General features: G+C 40.5%; 1 protein-coding gene across 1 annotated transcript in view; it reads right to left on the bottom strand.

The window, feature by feature from the left end:
- MUC13 (mucin 13, cell surface associated) overlaps nt 1-8596 on the bottom strand; it is a 28605-nt gene extending 20009 nt beyond the window's left edge. Inside the window, exons 1-4 of the mRNA XM_081573660.1 lie at nt 8548-8596; nt 6045-6794; nt 1753-1875; nt 406-512 (exon numbers count right to left, since the gene is read on the bottom strand). Coding sequence (XP_081429786.1) covers nt 406-512; nt 1753-1875; nt 6045-6794; nt 8548-8596 — 1029 coding nt within the window. The remainder of the gene's footprint in view (nt 1-405; nt 513-1752; nt 1876-6044; nt 6795-8547) is intronic.
- Between the last annotated feature and the right edge of the window lie 9680 nt (nt 8597-18276).

Genomic DNA, 18276 nt, shown 5'->3' with positions numbered 1-18276 from the left:
GTAAAAAGGAAAAAATACAATTTTTCAATTTTTTCTCTTCAATTCTATGGAAATAATTTATTTTAAAACAGCATTACATTTATTTGCCCACTTAATCAGCCTCTGTAAGAAAGAGTACAGCATGGCTAGAAGTGGCTTTTGAAGGCCCTCGATCGTGCCAGGTGTTATCTCTGGTTGTGGGATCACAGGGAGGCCCCTAGGTCCTAGAGGAAGAGCCCAGGCAACCAGGAAGCAGTGGCACTGGGAATTTGGAACAGCTACTGTTTACAGACCAAATAGGGTGCATTTCCCTGTTTGAAATACTGGGATAGCTGTACCAGCCTCTACCACCCAAATTTCAGTCTATACAAGTCAGTGTTAGAATAAAGAATATTTATAGAGGAAGGATGTTTGGAAAATACTTACAAATGTAGTAACTTGAGTGTATAAACTCTGATACTCCTCAGAAGCTTTATTTTCAAATTCAGGTGTGTATGATGTTTTCAACTTAATTATACCAGGGAATATCTTTCCTGAAATTCGAGCAGAATGTTTCTGTGATATTCAATGTAAAGAAGGTCCATTTTTCTTAAAGCATAGATTATTTTTTAATTCTAAACATATGACGATACTACAGTAATTCTGGAAATATGAAAAACATGATCCCAAAGCCAACCTAATCTATCACAATTATTCTCATTTTGCTATATCTCTCCCAGCTCTTTTGTGTGTGTATGTGTCTAGTTTATATCATTATAATTGCAAGTTTATATCATGAGTCTTCTTTACTTACTATTAATAGTAAACATTTTTTCAAAGCATTACTCAGTCTTCATAATTATCATCTTAAATGCTATATAATATTCTATGAAACACATCTTTCCTTCATTGATGCAGTCACTCTTTGTTTTCAATGCTTTTAATTATTCAAAAGGAAAAAAAGTTTGCACAAACATCTCAATGCACAAAACTTTTCTATATTTGGGGTCATTTACTTAGAGTGGATCCTCAAAATGAGATTACTCATGCTAATAACAGGAACAGCCATTTGCCTTGGGGATATCTCTAATCCCTGTGCCGACACAATGCATTCATTTCCAGTGCAGTTGGCAAGAAGGGATATTTCTTTTTCATAAAACAGACAAAAACATATAGCTCAGGAAACAGCCTTGGACTTCTATAGCACCCAGCTGATCTAACCAAAAAAGTGTAGTGTCAGTTTGATCTTAAAGTCCATTTCCAGAGCTGAGAAGTTCTTAAGTCTCCAAAAATAAGATTTGGTATTATGGTACAAGCAAATCCTGTGACAAAAAAACTGAGCCAAAGTCAGAGACCAGGTTCCTGACTTGTCTGACTCTGGCGTTTTAGGAAATCACATCATTTTGCATCAGTGTCCCCATGTAACAACACTGCTTTGTATTTATGCAGTCTTTGTAGTTTTACACACCTACACCTATCATTTTACACACCTACCTTTCCACACCTATCATTTTCATTTTGACCCCATGGCACTGATCCTTCAACCAGATAAGTGAAGGGACCCATTCCCTCCCATATCTCTAGAACAGTTCACATATCTGAATTGGTCCATTTCCTCTCCCACTGGGTTCCAGTGAGATAAAGACAGAAACTTTTTTCCTGCTTGGCTGGCCTTTGTTTCCTCCAAACTTTCCTCTTTTAATATTCCAGAAGCTCTTTTTGTCATTATTTTAAGTTTTCTATTCCCTTTAGGCCTGAGATGCACATCTCCATTGTTCATCCTTTGTAACTCACCTTTATTGCATTTGGAAGAGTTATAGTAATATCCTTCTGGACACAGGCAAAAATAATCATTATGCAGATTAACATACAAAGAACCATCCTTACAGGAATCCTCTTTGCCAGGTGTGCTGGAACCTGAGATACAGTAGAAAGAGATTAAAAATCCGCAAGTGACAACAAATAACACCTGGAAATATACTTTTAAATTTTCATGTCTCCCTCCTGGGCACTTTCTATTACCTGGCCATGTTACACCATGGTATACCCTTAGAACAGTTAGAAACAAACACATATTTCCTATGTCTCTAGGAAGATTGTTGCTAAAATTCTAGAGCCAAGCACTTGTCAATAGTAAAGGTCAGAGTTTGGTGAGTAACAGTCTGCTCAGAAACAGATCCCTGTGTTCTAATTCCAAGGAGTAAGGAAATACTTTGGATCTCATGGATCCTCCAGAACTTTGATGTCCGCTCCTCTAATACTAGGGGGGGCACTCCAAAACCATTTTAGAGAAAGCACCATATTTCTTTAGGAAGATATGAATGAATGACTTGCAGGGAGGACCAGGCAAAAACTACCCCCCCCCCCACACCGAACAAACTAGATATTATACTCTGGTTAGCATACATGGTATACAGACCCATGAGGAAAGAGAAGGCAACAACGTGGATTAACTCAGTGAAAATTCTAAGACGAAGTGATGAAGGACCACTCTACTTTCTGGCTTTCTGAGTGGGTGACTGAAATGGTGAGAAGAATATTACTATGGTTTCTACAACACTGGCCAGGATTCCTAGATCAGACAGTGTGCAACATCTTTCCTATCTTTGGAAAACTGACGAGATCCAAGAAGAGAAATCACCAGTTAGCCAAATGACGATCTTGACTAGCCAGTTCCCTCTGTCAAATGAAATGATTCTGAGCTTTGATTTCAGAATAGATTGAGTGACTGACAACCTTCAGAGCTGTCTTAAAATTCTTATGGTTCCATAGGTGGAATTAGTTGCTTAAAAAAAAAAACTACATATAAGGTACAATGTATATAACATGGTCTCTTTTTCATTGAAGTATAGTTGATTTACAATATTAGTTTCAAGTGTACAGTATAGTGATTCAATATTTTTGCAGATTATACTACATTAGAAGTTATTACAAGATGAAAGTGAAAGTGAAGTCGCTCAGTCGTGTCCAACTCTTTGCGACCCCATGGACTGTAGTCTACCAGGTTCCGCCATCCATGGGATTTTCCAGGCAAGAATACTGGAGTGGGTTGCCATTTCCTTCTCCAGGAGATCTTCCCGACCCAGGGATTGAACCCCGGTCTCCCACATTGTAGGCAGACGCTTTACCGTCTGAGCCACCAGGGAAGATAATGGCTATAATTACAAGATAATGGCTATAATTCCCTGTGCTATATAATATATCCTTGTTGCTTATCTCTTTTATACCTAGTAGTTTGAATCTGTTAATCCCATACCCCTAATTTGTCCCTCTCCTCTTTGGTGGTTACCAAAGTTTGTTTTCTCTATCTGTGAGTCTGGAGAGGAGGGAGATTTAGTTTTTACTGCATATGCTTTTGCCCCATTTAAGCTGTTTTTTCCATAACTATGGGCCTAATTCACTTTTATTAAAAAATAAAATAGTGCTAGTGAGGAATTCTTATACTGATGGGAATATAAAGTATAGCCATTTCAGAAGACAGGTTGGCAGTTTCTTACAAAACTAAACTATATGACCCAGCAAGTGCAAGCCTTAGTATTTACCCAAAATAAATGCTAAGTATTCACTTAGTATTTACCAACCTTTTTCCACTCAAAACCCTGTAAGTGAATACTTAGAGCAGTTTTATTTATAACTGCCAAAACTTGGAAGCAATTAAGATGTCCTTCAGTAGGTAAGTGAATAAACAAACTGATACAGCCGGACAATGGAATATTATTCATGTTCAAGCCTTGAAAATCAACATGGAGGAATCTTAAATGCATATTACTAAATGAAAGAAGCCTATCTAAAAGGCTACATACTGTGTGATTCCAACAACATGACATTCTGAAAAGGCAAAACTATGGCAACAAAAGATCAGCAGTTGCCAAGGGTTAGCAGGGAAGGAGGGGTGAATAGGTAGAATACAGCAGATTGTTAAGAAGGTGAAAATAGTCTTTATGATGGCTACATATCATTTGTCCAAACCTATAGAATATACAGCACCAACAGTAAACCCTCATGTAAACTGGACTTAGGGTGATTATGATGTGTCAGTGTAGATTCATCAAGTTGTCACAAATGGACCCTCTAATGAGGAATGTTGATAATAAGGGAGGCTGTGCTGGTATGGGGGCAGGGAAACATGAGAAATCGCTCTACATTTCTCTCAATTTTGCTGTGAATCTAAAACTTCTCTAAAAAATAAATTCTATCTAAAAAGAATATTTTTAAGTAAAAGAAAAAAAAAAAAACCAGGCTACCTGGACACAGGAGGCATAATGCAGTATTTCACAAACAACAATAAGCGTCAGCTCTCTAACAGGGTGTTAACCAATATTCTAATAAAGTAAATGGCTTTTTAACAAAGCCTTAACCACATTGCAAGGATGATTTGGAAAAGCCTAGGGAAGAAATCGAGTGCAACGCCATTTTGGATATACTGATCAGATAACTCCTGGTGTGGCTTTCTCCTTGGCAATAAATGACAGACTCAGTAGCATTTGTGTGTGCCAGGAATAAAGTCACAGGATGCTACAGTGGGAAAAGGATTTTGTGGCTATTTAGTTCAATCATCTCTTATTACAGGTGAGTATGTTGAAGCCAAAAGAGAATTGGTTTGGCCCATGCCTCACAGTTAGTGTAGGGCCAGAACACAAGAAGGCTGCCTTACTCTGAGAGAGGGTCTGCTGCTGCTGCTGCTGCTAAGTCGCTTCAGTCGTGTCCGACTCTGTGCGACCCCATAGACGGCAGCCCATCAGGCTCCACCGTCCCTGGGATTCTCCAGGCAAGAATACTGGAGTGGATTGCCATTTCCTTCTCCAGTGCATGAAAGGGAAAAGTGAAAGTGAAGTCGCTCAGTCGTGTCCGACTCTTAGTGACCCCATGGACTGTAGCCTAACCAGGCTCCTCCGTCCATGGGATTTTCCAGGCAAGAGTACTGGAGTGGGGTGCCATTGCCTTCTCCGGAGAGAGGGTCTAGGGAAGCAGAAATGGCATAGAAAAGCTCCCTTTCCTGACTACAGGAGAACTGATTGTGTAGCTGTGTCCCTCCTTACCTAGCTTTCACAGCGGCCCCTCCAAACATGAAAGATGGGGAAGCAGGTTTCAGTGCACCCTCTGGCTCCATTTCCTTAATCATTTATTTCTTAGATCTACCCAAGATTACTGAGGAAGCCAAAAGAAGAATGTATAGGAAGACATCAACTTGCTCTTTGACCCTGGGCAAGTGGCTGCCCTCACTGAACCTCAGTCTCCCTAACTGAGAACAGGGTTTAACTAGATCCTTTAAACATAGGTTTAAGGACTCTTTTAGACCAGGGGTTGGAAAACTACGACTCAATTCTTGCCAGTCCTCCTTTGTTTTTGTAAACTAAGTTTTACCAGTACACAATCAGCACATTCAGGTGTTTATTGTCCATGGCTGCTTTGATGTTAATATCAAAATGGGGTAGTTGTTTAACAGATCTTATTACAGCCCACAAAACCTAAAATATTTATTAGTTTGCCTTCACTGATGAAGTTACTGACCTCTATTCTATACCAAACTTTGGGAAATGAAGCAAGTGTTTCCCGTCTCAATAACTTAGGCCGGAGGTCAGTCTTCATCTCTTAGATGGTATCCCTAAACATCTGTCCTTTGGACCATGGCCCTGGTGATGTCACATGTTTTCAATAATATTTGATGAAGAATCAGGGTAGAACTGACTCCTTTCTTCAGTAGACCAAGGCTCTGGTAGTGGGGCTAGAGATCTCATCAGTGCTCATTAACACCTGACCTCAGAGAAACAGAAACTATTTCCAAAAATCTTCTAGGGAGAGGGAAGCTGCAAAAGTAGCTTTCACAAAGTCCAAGTTTATACAAATATTCCACATCTGGCAAATAGCTTGAAGAAAGAATAGACTGGAACTGCAGGTAATCTTTTAGCATCTCTGCCATCACTATTAGCCTGTGTGACCCAGACTTTTTAATTCCAGGGTTTTATATCCAAGGACACCTTGGGTTTCTTTATACACACTTCCCTTCTCTGGCAGAACACACATACCTACCATCCTTCACAATGCTGTGACTCCTTAGTGAGGAGCTTTGAGGGACTTGCTCTTACCTGGAGTAAGTATGGTAGAAACATATGTATTTGAAGTGGTAGCAGGAATTGTACTACCTGGAGGAGAAGTAGGTGTACTCGTAGCAGTGTTAGGAGTTATACTCTCTGTGGTAGCAGTAGATGTACTTGTGACAGTAGGGGCTGTAGTATCTGTGTTAGAAGTAGGTGTACTTGTGACAGTAGGGGCTGTAGTATCTGTGTTAGAAGAAGGTGTACTTGTGACAGTAGGGGCTGTAGTATCTGTGTTAGAAGTAAGTGTACTTGTGACAGTAGGGGCTGTAGTATCTGTGTTAGAAGAAGGTGTACTTGTGACAGTAGGGGCTGTAGTATCTGTGTTAGAAGAAGGTGTACTGGTGACAGTAGGGGCTGTAGTATCTGTGTTAGAAGAAGTTGTACTTGTGACAGTAGGGGCTGTAGTATCTGTGTTAGAAGAAAGTGTACTTGTGACAGTAGGGGCTGTAGTATCTGTGTTAGAAGTAGGTGTACTTGTGACAGTAGGGGCTGTAGTATCTGTGTTAGAAGTAGGTGTACTTGTGACAGTAGGGGCTGTAGTATCTGTGTTAGAAGTACGTATATTTGTGATGGTAGAGGTTGTAGTGGATGTGGTAGAAGTAGGTGTACTTGTGACAGTAAGGGTTGTAATATCTGTGTTAGATGTACTTGTGGTGGTAGGAGTTGTAGCAGCTGTGGCAGAAGTAGGTGTACTTGTGACGGTAGTAGCTGGGTTTGCAGTATCAATTTGGTTCATCACTGGAAGAATAAAGACACCAAGTTTCAGAAGACAAAACACTGAACATATAATGGCAGCTGCTATTATTTAATATTAATTAGTGCCTAATCCAATTTTTCCTGAAAAAATAAATGTAGTGGACTATATTAAAAATAAAAATACATGACTACTTCTAAAAAAACCGACACAAATTAAAAATCAAACAGACAAAACTGGAAAAATGTTACTAGGGAGTTCTCTGGTGGCCTAGTGGTTAGGATTCTGGACTTTCACTGCCACGGCCTGGGTTCCATTCCTCATCAGGGAACTGAGATCCTACAAGCTGTGCATCATGGCAAAAAAAAGTTACTGAAAAGTACAATGGCAGTTGGCCTGTTAGCTCAGCTGGTTAGAAAAATATGAAGTTAATATCATTTATTGTATTAATTGTTATTAATCATAATCTAGTAATATAATGTGAAATACTAATTATATATTAATATCAACATATCATATTATTATGAGATGTAATATCATTTGTGTCTGTAGTTGCAGAACTGTCAATCTGAGTTTAATATTCCTCAGAGTAGTTCTCAGTGAGGACAATTGAAAGTGCCACCAGGGGATGCTGTTTACCACCTGGAAGTGGCTTCCTTTTGTCCTTACAGTTCATGGCAATTATCCCTGTTTACAATTACAGGACATATTAGTTGAGGGATGGTAGAGAAGGGGGTATGTTTAAAGAATGATGAAAAATACCCCATTAAGGTACTTCTTTCAAGATGCTTTCTAGTGATGTGTACCCAATTCTTAATTCTAGACACAGAAACTTTTTTAAGAGTAAGATGAATAGACGTGATCTTTGCCCTAAGAGCTATGGTAATCATCAAAATCACCTTTTTTCCACTCTTAGGAATCCCTGGACACATGAAGTAGTAAACTCTTAGTGATCCCATAATCACTTTTCTAGAATGCTTAATTGTCTCCAAGAGCTCTGAGAATGATGGTCAGTTTAAAAGAAATAATTAAAAGAAAAGTTTTAGTGAGGAAGCTATTCCTAAACCTTCGGCTATAGAAAACTGCTGAAGATGCTAGCAGATTTCCCCTTGGGTGTGGACACCCCTGGATGGTAGAATCTGGTTCTTCACCTTGAACAGGGCCTGGTTTAACCAGTCAGTCATAGGCAAGTGTTCTTCCAGGAACAAGAGAATAGTGGACCAGCTGGCCATTTGACCGCTGCTACCCCGCTCCTGCTGCTATTCTCCCTTACCAAGGGCTTACCCTGTGCCCAACAGTGCCTGTGGAACAGATACGAGCATCCACATTTGACAGAAGTGCCACCAGTACTCAGAGGGTTAAGGGATTTGCCCAGAGGTAAACCCTAATTCCCATGTATAAGGGGCAGAAAACTGTTGATGCCACCTTCAGGGATTAAACCAGGTCCATGCTCTGCATTAGGACACACATGACATTTGGGGGTTAAAGAGAAGGAGATTCTAGGGCACTGAGCCCTTGGAACTACTAAATGGCTCTTGTCTGGCCTCAGAGGACTTTCAAGGGCAAATCTCTGGCTCTCTGAACCCCAAATCCTAGTCCAGAAATTTCTTTTCACTGCTGTTCTATCTACCTTCATCACAGACTGAAATGCCTTGTGCCTTTGAGCCCCTAGGAAACTTCATCCACAACACAGTCCACCTAATGGGGCTGTGGGAATTAATAGCTTAAGACTGCTGATTCTATCTCAGAGACAACAAACATGATTAAAGGAATGAGAAAATTTTAAGTGTTCCTTACCTAAGGCTGGAAAAAGGAGGGCAAGAGCGAGGTGAGCGAAGGCTTTCATTTTGGATGTTCTTGCTAGGTAATCCAGGAAGGAAATGATTTGCCTCCAGCTATCTTTCTTTTAAACTCTCTCTCGGGTTCAAAGTCTAGTCATCAACTGACGTCAAACCCAACAGAGGCAATTACTAGTTAGGGTTTGGTCATATAACGTAGGTCTCTCTCGAGATTTTGAGATCAAAGAGGTGAACCAGACCTTACGGATTATTTTTTCTGTCTTATAGTCCACAATAACTCAGGACAGTCCATCCAAACGTCCTTGGGAGATTATGGGGTGGAAGGGAGAATGTTAATGTCTTTATATCCCAAACATCCCCAAGTTATCACATTTTAGGAGGTCACCATTCCTCTAAACACCCAGTAAGAGAGTCTGGGCCCCTCGTGCTGCATTAGAGTGCAGGAAATCTAGTTTCCTCCAGCTGTAGTTCTGAGAATCCCTGAGGTGTCCTCATGTGTTTCCCCAGACTGTTGTTGAGCTTTTATCATCTTTTGCTGTGGATCACTACCGTGGGTCTCTTTGATGACCACTTCCAACAACTGTGTATTCATGTCTCCAAGTTTCCCTGGCTCCCCACATTTCACTGTAACTGGACATGGCCCCCCACTAATGTCCTCAAAAGCAGTTAATATAAAATTGTAGCATTTAACTTTACTGAGAGCTTGTGGGTGACAGGTCAAGGAGGGGAAGAAAGAGAAAAACTCAAAAAAGATATTACTTAATATCATGACTCCTGCTTGTTCACAAGCCACGTCCCCCCTCAAAGGTCCCCTACTCACCTCTTGTTCCTTAGCCCCTGACCTCTCACATTTCAGGAACCAGATTATCTCTTGGATGAGAATCTTTTTTTTTTTTTTAACTTTGCTAACTCTTTAGAAATATATATATATATATATATATATGGCTGTGCCAGGTCTTAGTTGTGACACATGGGATGTGGCATGTGGGATCTTTAGTTGTGGGTTTCAAACTCAGTTGTGGCATGTGGGATCTAGTTCCCTGACCAGGGATCGAACCTGGGCCCCCTGCATTTGAAGCACAGAGTCTTAGCCACTGGACCACCAGGGAAGTGGGTGAGGGTCTTTTTAATCCAATCCTCCCTCTTTAAAAGTCCAGGACCCCAACTCTCTCTGCACTCTCTCTGCAATTTGGCCCCAGGCAGAGGAATGAAGCCAGTAACACCTCGTGAATATTAGCCAGAATGTTAACTCTAACCTTAGTGAAAGCAAAAATTTTTATGTTATTACACAGCAGGTGAGTTCCCTGTTGTCCCCAAAGTCTTCATTCAGGAATAGGATTTGGGATTAACATAGCTGAGAGGCCCATTTAAATATTTTTCTCAAGCAAAGATACCTCTCAGGCCCATACCTTTGTGTTATTCTCAGCTTGAACGATTCCTGGAAGCAAGAGTTAAACAAAGGCATTTAAAAATTCTTTTTAAACTTACTTTATCGAGGTAGATATAATTTACTTCAATACATGAATCCATTTAAAGTATAAAACTCAGTGAGCTTTGATAGATGTATATTCATGTGAAACCACTATTACAATCAAGATACAGAACGTTTCTATCACACCCAAAAGTTTCCTCTTGCCCTTTTGCAGTCCATTCTTTCCTCCACACTCTAACCCAGACAAGTACAGACCTGCTTTCTGTCACTGGAGATTAGTTTGGTTTTTCCAGACTTGTATATAAATGGAGTCATACAATATGTGCTATTTTAGTGTCTGGCTTCTCTCCCTCAGCACATTGTTTGTGAAATTCATCCGTATTACTGTGTATCAGTTCTTCCTCCTTCCCTACTTCTTTTTGCTTTCTTTTACAATTTTATTGAGGTATACTTTATGTAAATGGAACATGTTTAAAGCTTTGACATGTGTGCATGTATATGCTAACTTGTTTCAGTCGTGTCCAACTCTTTGTGACATTATGGACTGTAGCCCGCCAGGCTCCTGTATTCATGGGATTCTCCAGGCCAGAACACTGGAGTGGGTTGCCATGACCTCCTCCAGGGGATCTTCCCGACCCTGGATTAAACTCATATCTCTTACATATCCTGCACTGGCAGCCAGGTTCTTTACCCCTAGAGCCACCTGGGAAGCCTTTTGACATGTATACACACCCATGAAACCATCACCATAATCAAGATATCAAATGTTCTTTTAATTTGCAAAAGTTTTCTTGTGTTCAACCTTTCCCATACCTGCAGTCTAACATAACCACTGATCTGCTTTCTGTCACTACAGATTAATTTGTATTTTCTAGAATTTTATACAAATGGAGTCAAACAGATGTACTGGGTTTGTTGCTGTTGTTCAGTTGCTAAGTTGTGTCCAACTCTTTGTGACCCCCTGGACTGCAGCATGCACCAGGCTCCCCTGTCCTTCACTATCTCCTGGAGTTTGCTCAAATTCATGTCCATTGAGTCACTGATGCTATCTAACCTTCTCATCCTCTGTTGCCCCCTTCTCCTTTTGCCATCAATCTTTCCCAGCATCAGGGTCTCTTCCAATGAGTCAGCTCTTTGCACCAGGTGGCCAAAATATTGGAGCCAAAGTACTGGGTTTGGGAGGGGTTTACTTTTTGATCTGGCTTCTTTGACTCAGCATAATTATTTTGAGATTCATCCATATTATTGTATATATTTAATAGTTTGGTTTTTTCCTACTTCTGAACAATATTCCATTGTGTATATATGCTGGACATACCGTGGTTTATCTATTCATCTGTTGATGGACATTTATGTTGTTTCCAGTTTTTGACTATTACAAATAAAGATGTTATGAGTATTTATACACAAGTTTCTGTGTGGTCATATGCTTTCATTTCTCTTGGGTAAATACTTAGCTGTGGAATGGTCACATCATATGATAGGTATATGTTTCAGTTCAGTTCAGTCGCTCAGTTGTGTCCTACTCTTTGCAAACCCATGAACCGCAGCACGCCAGGCCTCCCTGTCCATCACCAACTCCTGAAGTCCACTCAGACCCATGTCCATTGAGTCGGTGATGCCATTCAACCATCTGATCCTCTGTCATCCCCTTCTCCTCCTGCCCTCAATCTTTCCCAGCATCAGGGTTTTTTTCAAATGAGTCAGCTCTTCGCATCAGGTGGCCAAAGTATTGTAGTTTCAGCTTCAGCATCAGTCCTTCCAATGAACACCCAGGATTGATCTCTTTTAGGATGGACTGCTTGGATCTCCTTGCAGTCCAAGGGACTCTCAAGAGTCTTCTCTAACACCACAGTTCAAAAGCATCAGTTCTTCAGTGCTCAGCTTTCTTTATAGTCCAACTTTCACATCCATACATGACCACTGGAAAAAACCATAGCCTTGACTAGACGGACCTTTGTTGGCAAAGTAATGTCTCTGCTTTTAAATACGCTATCTAGGTTGGTCATAACTTTCCTTCCAAGGAGTAAGCGTCTTTTAATTTCATGGCTGCAATCACCATCTGCAGTGCTTTTGGAGCCCAGAAAAATAAAGTCAGCTACTGTTGCCACTGTTTCCTCATCTATTTGCCATGAAGTGATGGGACCAGATGCCATGATCTTAGTTTTCTGAATGTTGAGCTTTAATCCAACTTAACTTAATAAACTCTCAAATTGTTTTCCAAAGTTGTTCCATTTTACATTCCCATCAGTAATGTAGAAGTTCCAGTTGCTATCCATCCTTGCCAACACTTGGTTATTACCAGTTTTTATAATATTAGCCATTCTAAAGGGTATGTAGTGGTATCTCACTTGGTTTTAATTTGCATTTCCTGATGACAAATGATATGGAGCCTCTTATCATGTGCTTATTAGCTACTCATGTCTCTTCTTTTAAAAATATTTGTGTCAAATCATTTGTCCATTTTTAGTGGACTGGTTTGTCTCCTTATTTTTGAGTTGTCAGTGTTCTTTATATATGTCTCACAAATATGTTCTCCCTTTCCACAATTTTTACATGGCATTTCAATGTAATATATTCACTTTACAAAAGGCTAACCAGGATTTTAAGGAAACTAAGAAAGTAGCCTGAGGTCACATAATTAGCTGCTGCATCTCAATTTCTGTTTCCTAAACAGGAAGAGCCCACTGCTCTACCTTTTCCTGGGTTCAAGACATCAAGAGAGGAGTATACACAGAGTCCTACTGCCAGTGTCTGCTAATGACACTCTACTACACCAGTGTCAGTGTCTGCCATGGCTTTCTATTCCAGTTCTCTACTGAGGACACAAGAAAGTGTGACCAGGAAGAGATGGAGATCTGCTAGGCATCTGCCTTCCTGACTCTTCCCTAGCAAAACATGAACAACAAGAAGGTCAGGCAGTCCTGAAAGCATGAATCCACAGTCATCTTTTCTTAGGCCTTTTTGAACCCAGGCCACACCAGCTGGCAACACTCCAGGACTACAGAGACAAATCCATGGACCTTCTCAGGAGGGGAAATGCTTCTTCCTCATTGCTCATATTTCCTTCCATGTGGAGCAGCTCAATAAGTGCCATGCTCCTGGCCTCTCAGAGCCTTTATTCACTCTGTCCCAAGTGAGGTGTACCGACTTATCTCAGAAGAATAAACTGGGAATACTCACCTCCGATCCTGCCTTTCCCTTCTGGGAGAGCACCTGGGTACTCAGAACTGTTGTAACTGGGAGGGTCAGGATTTAGTATTAGCCCTAAATCAGGGACTTACCTGGTGGTCCAGTGGTTAAGAATCTGCCTTGCAATGCAGGGGACAGGGTTTGATCTCTGATCAGGGAACCAAGATCCCACATGCTATGGAGTAACTAAGTCCATGGGCCAGAACTACTGACTTCACATGTCTCAACTAGAGAGCCCACGTCCTGCAAACTACAGAGTTCATGCGCTCTGGAGCCTGCAGGCCACAACTAGAGAGAAGCCCAAGCACTGCAACGAAGAGGCCACCTGATGCAACCAAGACTCAAAACAGTCATAAATAAATAAACATTTTAAATAAGGAGGGCCCAAAATCACAATCTCCAAAATAAGATCCTATTGCAAGTGATATTTGTCTCCATTTCCCATATTCTGTCTCATTTCTCACATGATTCAAAACCTGGGCAAGGAAAAGGGGTGATTTTAGCACCACACCAGCTATAGTTTTTGTCTTTATCTGTAAGTCAAAAACACAGGCTCCACTTTCCCATAAAAACAATGTTATATGTAGGTGATGTCACAGATCAGCTAAAAAGAGCTAAGTTTACCTGTAATTACTTGGTTACCACAGAACTATACTTCAGCAGAGGCCTTATCAATGATCTATTGGCTATAGAGACAGACAGGACATGTTCATTAATTTAAAACTATATCTGAATATTCAGACATAGGGTAAACAGAAGAGTGCTAAGTCAGAGACATTTAGGATTTGAATCTGGTTTGTCAAGAGCCCCTCTTCAGCTACTTTGATTCCGCAGCATAATGCTCCAAGGCTTTGGGGAATCATTAGAAACCAAGAATCTCTATCAAGATTAAATAACTAGCCCACAGAATTTTTTGTCAACAGAATCAAATGTTGCAAGAAATTTTAACTGCCCTTAACTACTTCTCCCTAATTCTAGTCCCTTGATACATAGTCTTCTCAGATTCACTATCAACATCCTATTTGGATAATAAATAAAGTGGATCAGTTATTTTCCTATTTTAGTAAACCATCCCCAGAGAAATGCCTTGTGGAAAAGCAATATTCCCAACTCAAGTGTTTAACTGATGACATTTTGACAAAACCATTGCCAATCCTGGCATTTATATCTACTGAAATTAACTTTTCACCTAATGGATACTTTACAGGAATAAAGTCAGGTGATTGTTCAATTGATATCAGATGTCTGGAGCAGTTCTATATATCTATCAGACACATCAATGAAGCAGTGAACAAGATGGCAATGGTTTCTACTCGCCTGGAGTTTATAGGGGCAAATGGGTGGGCAGCAAACAATTAATTTCAGACAGAGATAAATGCTATGAAGAAAATAAAACATAACAGGATAGTGACGGGTGAGTTAGAAGGTACTTCTTTATATAGGACAGTAAGCAGAATTGTCTCATGGGAGTTGATATCTGAACTCAGACTTGGTATTAAGAAAGAGGCTGCCATTCAACCACAGGAGAAGAACTTTGAAGGCAGAAGGAGCAAAGAGAACAAGTTTTGTGTTTGAGGAGCACTGTTGTTTAGGAGGTGATTGGAAGGAGGTGATGTCAGAGATGCAGACCGTGGCCTGATTCTTCAGGGAGTACAGATCTTATTCTAAGTGCAAAACAGGAAGCCGTAGAGACGGCTTTTATAACAGGTGAATGACAGAGGGGTTCTCTGTGGTCTCCTCTAAGAGAACCACCTGACTATCCATCTGCAGTTCACTTCCTCCATGTTCTCACCATGTATGAAATGACTGTCTCTGTTGGTTTGAGTGTCTGTTGCCCACAAGAGCTTCCCTTCCTCGTTCACTCCTCCGTCTCCAGCAGCGAGAAAGAACACTAGCACACAGCAGGTGCTCAGCAAATATTTACGGATTAAGGGAAAGAATGGACAAACATAATCCAATTTGTTGAAGGTGCAGGGAGCACAGGATGCAAGAAAATAAGATACTGTTCTGGGTATTCAGACTCACCATAATTTATTTTCCAAAAGTTGACTGACATAATCAAATTATTCAGAAAGGGAAAATAAAGTTAGTAAAGAAATGTAGGTAAAGTACTCAACTTTACACTCATTTTAAAGACATGCTACTAACCAGAACAGAAATGAAATGACATTATGCTTCTGTTTAAAATATTCACATTTATAATAATAATTTCTGGTGAGGGTATAGGTAATTTAACATGCTGGTCAGTTCTACATCCCCCCTCCCCCAAAGGCAATTCAGCAGCCAATGTTCAGTTCAGTTCAGTTCAGTCTCTCAGTCGTGTCCAATTCTTTGCAACCCCATGGACTGCAGCACGCCGGGCTTCCCTGTCCATCACCAACTCCTGGAGTTTACTCAAACTCATGTCCATCGAGTCAGTGATGCCATCCAACCATCTCATCCTCTGTCGTCCCCTTCTCTTCCTGCCTTCAATCTTTCCCAGCATCAGGGTCTTTTCCAGTGAGTCAGTTCTTCACATCAGGTGGCCAAAGTATTGGAGTTTCAGCTTCAGCATCAGTCCTTCCAATGAATATTCACGAGTGATTTCCTTTAGGATGGACTGGTTGAATGTCCTTGCAGTCCAAGGGGCTCTCAAAAGTCTTCTCCAACACCATAGTTCAAAAGCATCAGTTCTTCGGCGCTCAGCTTTCTTTATAGTCCAGCTCTCACATCCATACATGACCACTGGAAAAACCATAGCTTTGACTAGACGGACCTTTGTTGGCAAAGTGATGTCTCTGCTTTTTAATACGCTGTCTAAGTTTGTCATAGCTTTTCTTTAAAGGAGCAAGCACCTTCTAATTTCATGGCTGCAGTAGCCATCTGCAGTGATTTTGGAGCCCAAGAAAATAAAGTCTGACACTGTTTCCATTGTTTCCCCATCTATTTGCCATGAAATGATAGGACCAGATGCCATGATCTTAGTTTTCTGAATGTTGAACTTTAAGCCAACTTTTTCACTCTCCTCTTTCACTTTCATTAAGAGGCTCTTTAGTTCTTCTTCGCTTTCTGCCATAAGGGTGGTGTCATCTGCATATCTGAGGTTATTGATATTTCTCTTGGCAATCTTGATTCCAGCTTGTGCTTCATCTAGTCCAGCATTTCTCATGATGTACTCTGCATATAAGTTGAATAAGCAGGGTGACAATATACAGACTTGACATACTCCTTTTCCTATTTGGAATCTGTCTGTTGTTTCATGACCAGTTCTAAGTGTTGCTTCTTGACCTGCATACAGATTTCTCACAAGGCAGGTCAGGTGGTCTGATATTCCCATCTCTTTAAGAATTTTCCAGTTTGTTGTGATCCACACAGTCAAAGGCTTTGGCATAGTCAATAAAGCAGAAATAGATTTTTTTCTGCAACTCTTGCTTTTTTGATGATCCAACAGATGTTGGCAATTTGATCTCTGGTTCCTCTGCCTTTTCTAAATCCAGCTTGAACATCTGGAAGTTCACAGTTCACGTACTGTTGAAGTCTGGCTTGGAGAATTTTGAGCATTACTTTACTAGCATGTGAGATGAGTGCAATTGTGTGGTAGTTTGAGCATTCTTTGGCATTGCTTTTCTTTGGGATTGGAATGAAAACTGACCTTTTCCAGTCCTATGGCCACTGCTGAGTTTTCCAAATTTGCTGGCATATTGAGTGCAGCACTTTCACAGCATCATCTTTGAGGATTTGAAATAGCTCAACTGGAATTCCATCACCTCCACTAGCTTTGTTCGTAGTGATGTTTCCTAGGGCCTACTTGACTTTGCATTCTGGGATGTCTGGCTCTAGGTGAGTGATCACACCATCATGGTTATCTAGGTCATGAAGATCTTTTTTGTACAGGTCTTCTGTGTATTCTTGCCACCTTTCTTCATATCTTCTGCTTCTGTTAGGTCCATACCCAAACGCAATTCAGCAGCAAATATTAAGAGCCTTCAAAATATCCTTACGTTTTGACTGAGAAATCCACTTCTAGGCATGTATCCTAAGGAATTATTTTCAATTGAAGGGAAAATTATATGTGCAAATACATTTGTTGCAGTATTATGTATATTATAAAAAATTAAAAGGAACATTTTATAGTCAAGACCAGAGAAATAGGGACTTCCCCAGTGGTCCAATGGTTAAGAGTCTGCTTTGCAATGCAGGGGATGGCGGTTCAATCCCTGGTCAGGGAAGTAAGATCCCATACGTCTTGGAGCAACTAAAGCCCACACCCCACAACTACTGAGCTCGCCCGCTCCAGAGTCTGTGAGCTGTAACTAGAAGTCCGTGTGCCCCCAGTGAAAGATCCCACAGGATGCAACAAAGATCCTGAGTGCTGCAACTAAGACTGATTCCAGTCAAATAAATAAAGAACAGAGCAATAACTGTGTTGACTATCCTTGATGAAGCAAATGATACATGGCTTAAGAGAAGCCTAGATACAGCAGTAAAGGAGAGCGCTTCTTCTACTGTGACAGTGTGTGGAAAAAAGCAGGGTTCTCCTTCCTACACTGTTGCTGGGAATGTAAAGTGGTATAGCCATTATGGAGAACAGTATGGAGGTTCCTTAAAAAACAGAAATAGAGCTGCCATATGACCCAACAAATCCCACTCGTGGGCATATGTCTTGAGAAAACACTAATTCCAAAATATTCATGCACCTCCAATGTTCATAGCAGCACTATTTATAATAATTAAGATATGGAAGCAACCTGGATGTCCATCAACAGATGAATGGATAAAGAAGATGTGGTATACATAGACAATGGAATATTACTCAGCCATAAAAGTGAAATAATGTCTTTTGCAGCAACATGGATGAACCTAGATATTATTGTACTGAGTGAAATAAGTCAGACAGAGAAAGACAAATATGATATCACATACATGTGGAATCTAAAATGATACAAATGAACTTATTTCCAAAATAGAAACAGACTCACAGACATAGAGAACAAACTTATGGTTACCAAAGGAGAAAGGGATGGAGGAGGGATACATTAGGAGTTTGGGATTAACAAACTACTGTATATAAATTAGATGAACAAGAAGGTTTTGCTGTATAGCACAGGGAAATATATTCAATAT

Source organism: Giraffa tippelskirchi, chromosome 2 (assembly GCF_054371585.1).
Source record: "Giraffa tippelskirchi isolate mGirTip1 chromosome 2, T2T-mGirTip1v1.2.pri, whole genome shotgun sequence".
NCBI lineage: Eukaryota > Metazoa > Chordata > Mammalia > Artiodactyla > Giraffidae > Giraffa > Giraffa tippelskirchi.
Note: the sequence above shows the minus strand (reverse complement) of the source record. Positions and strands in the feature narration are given on the sequence as shown.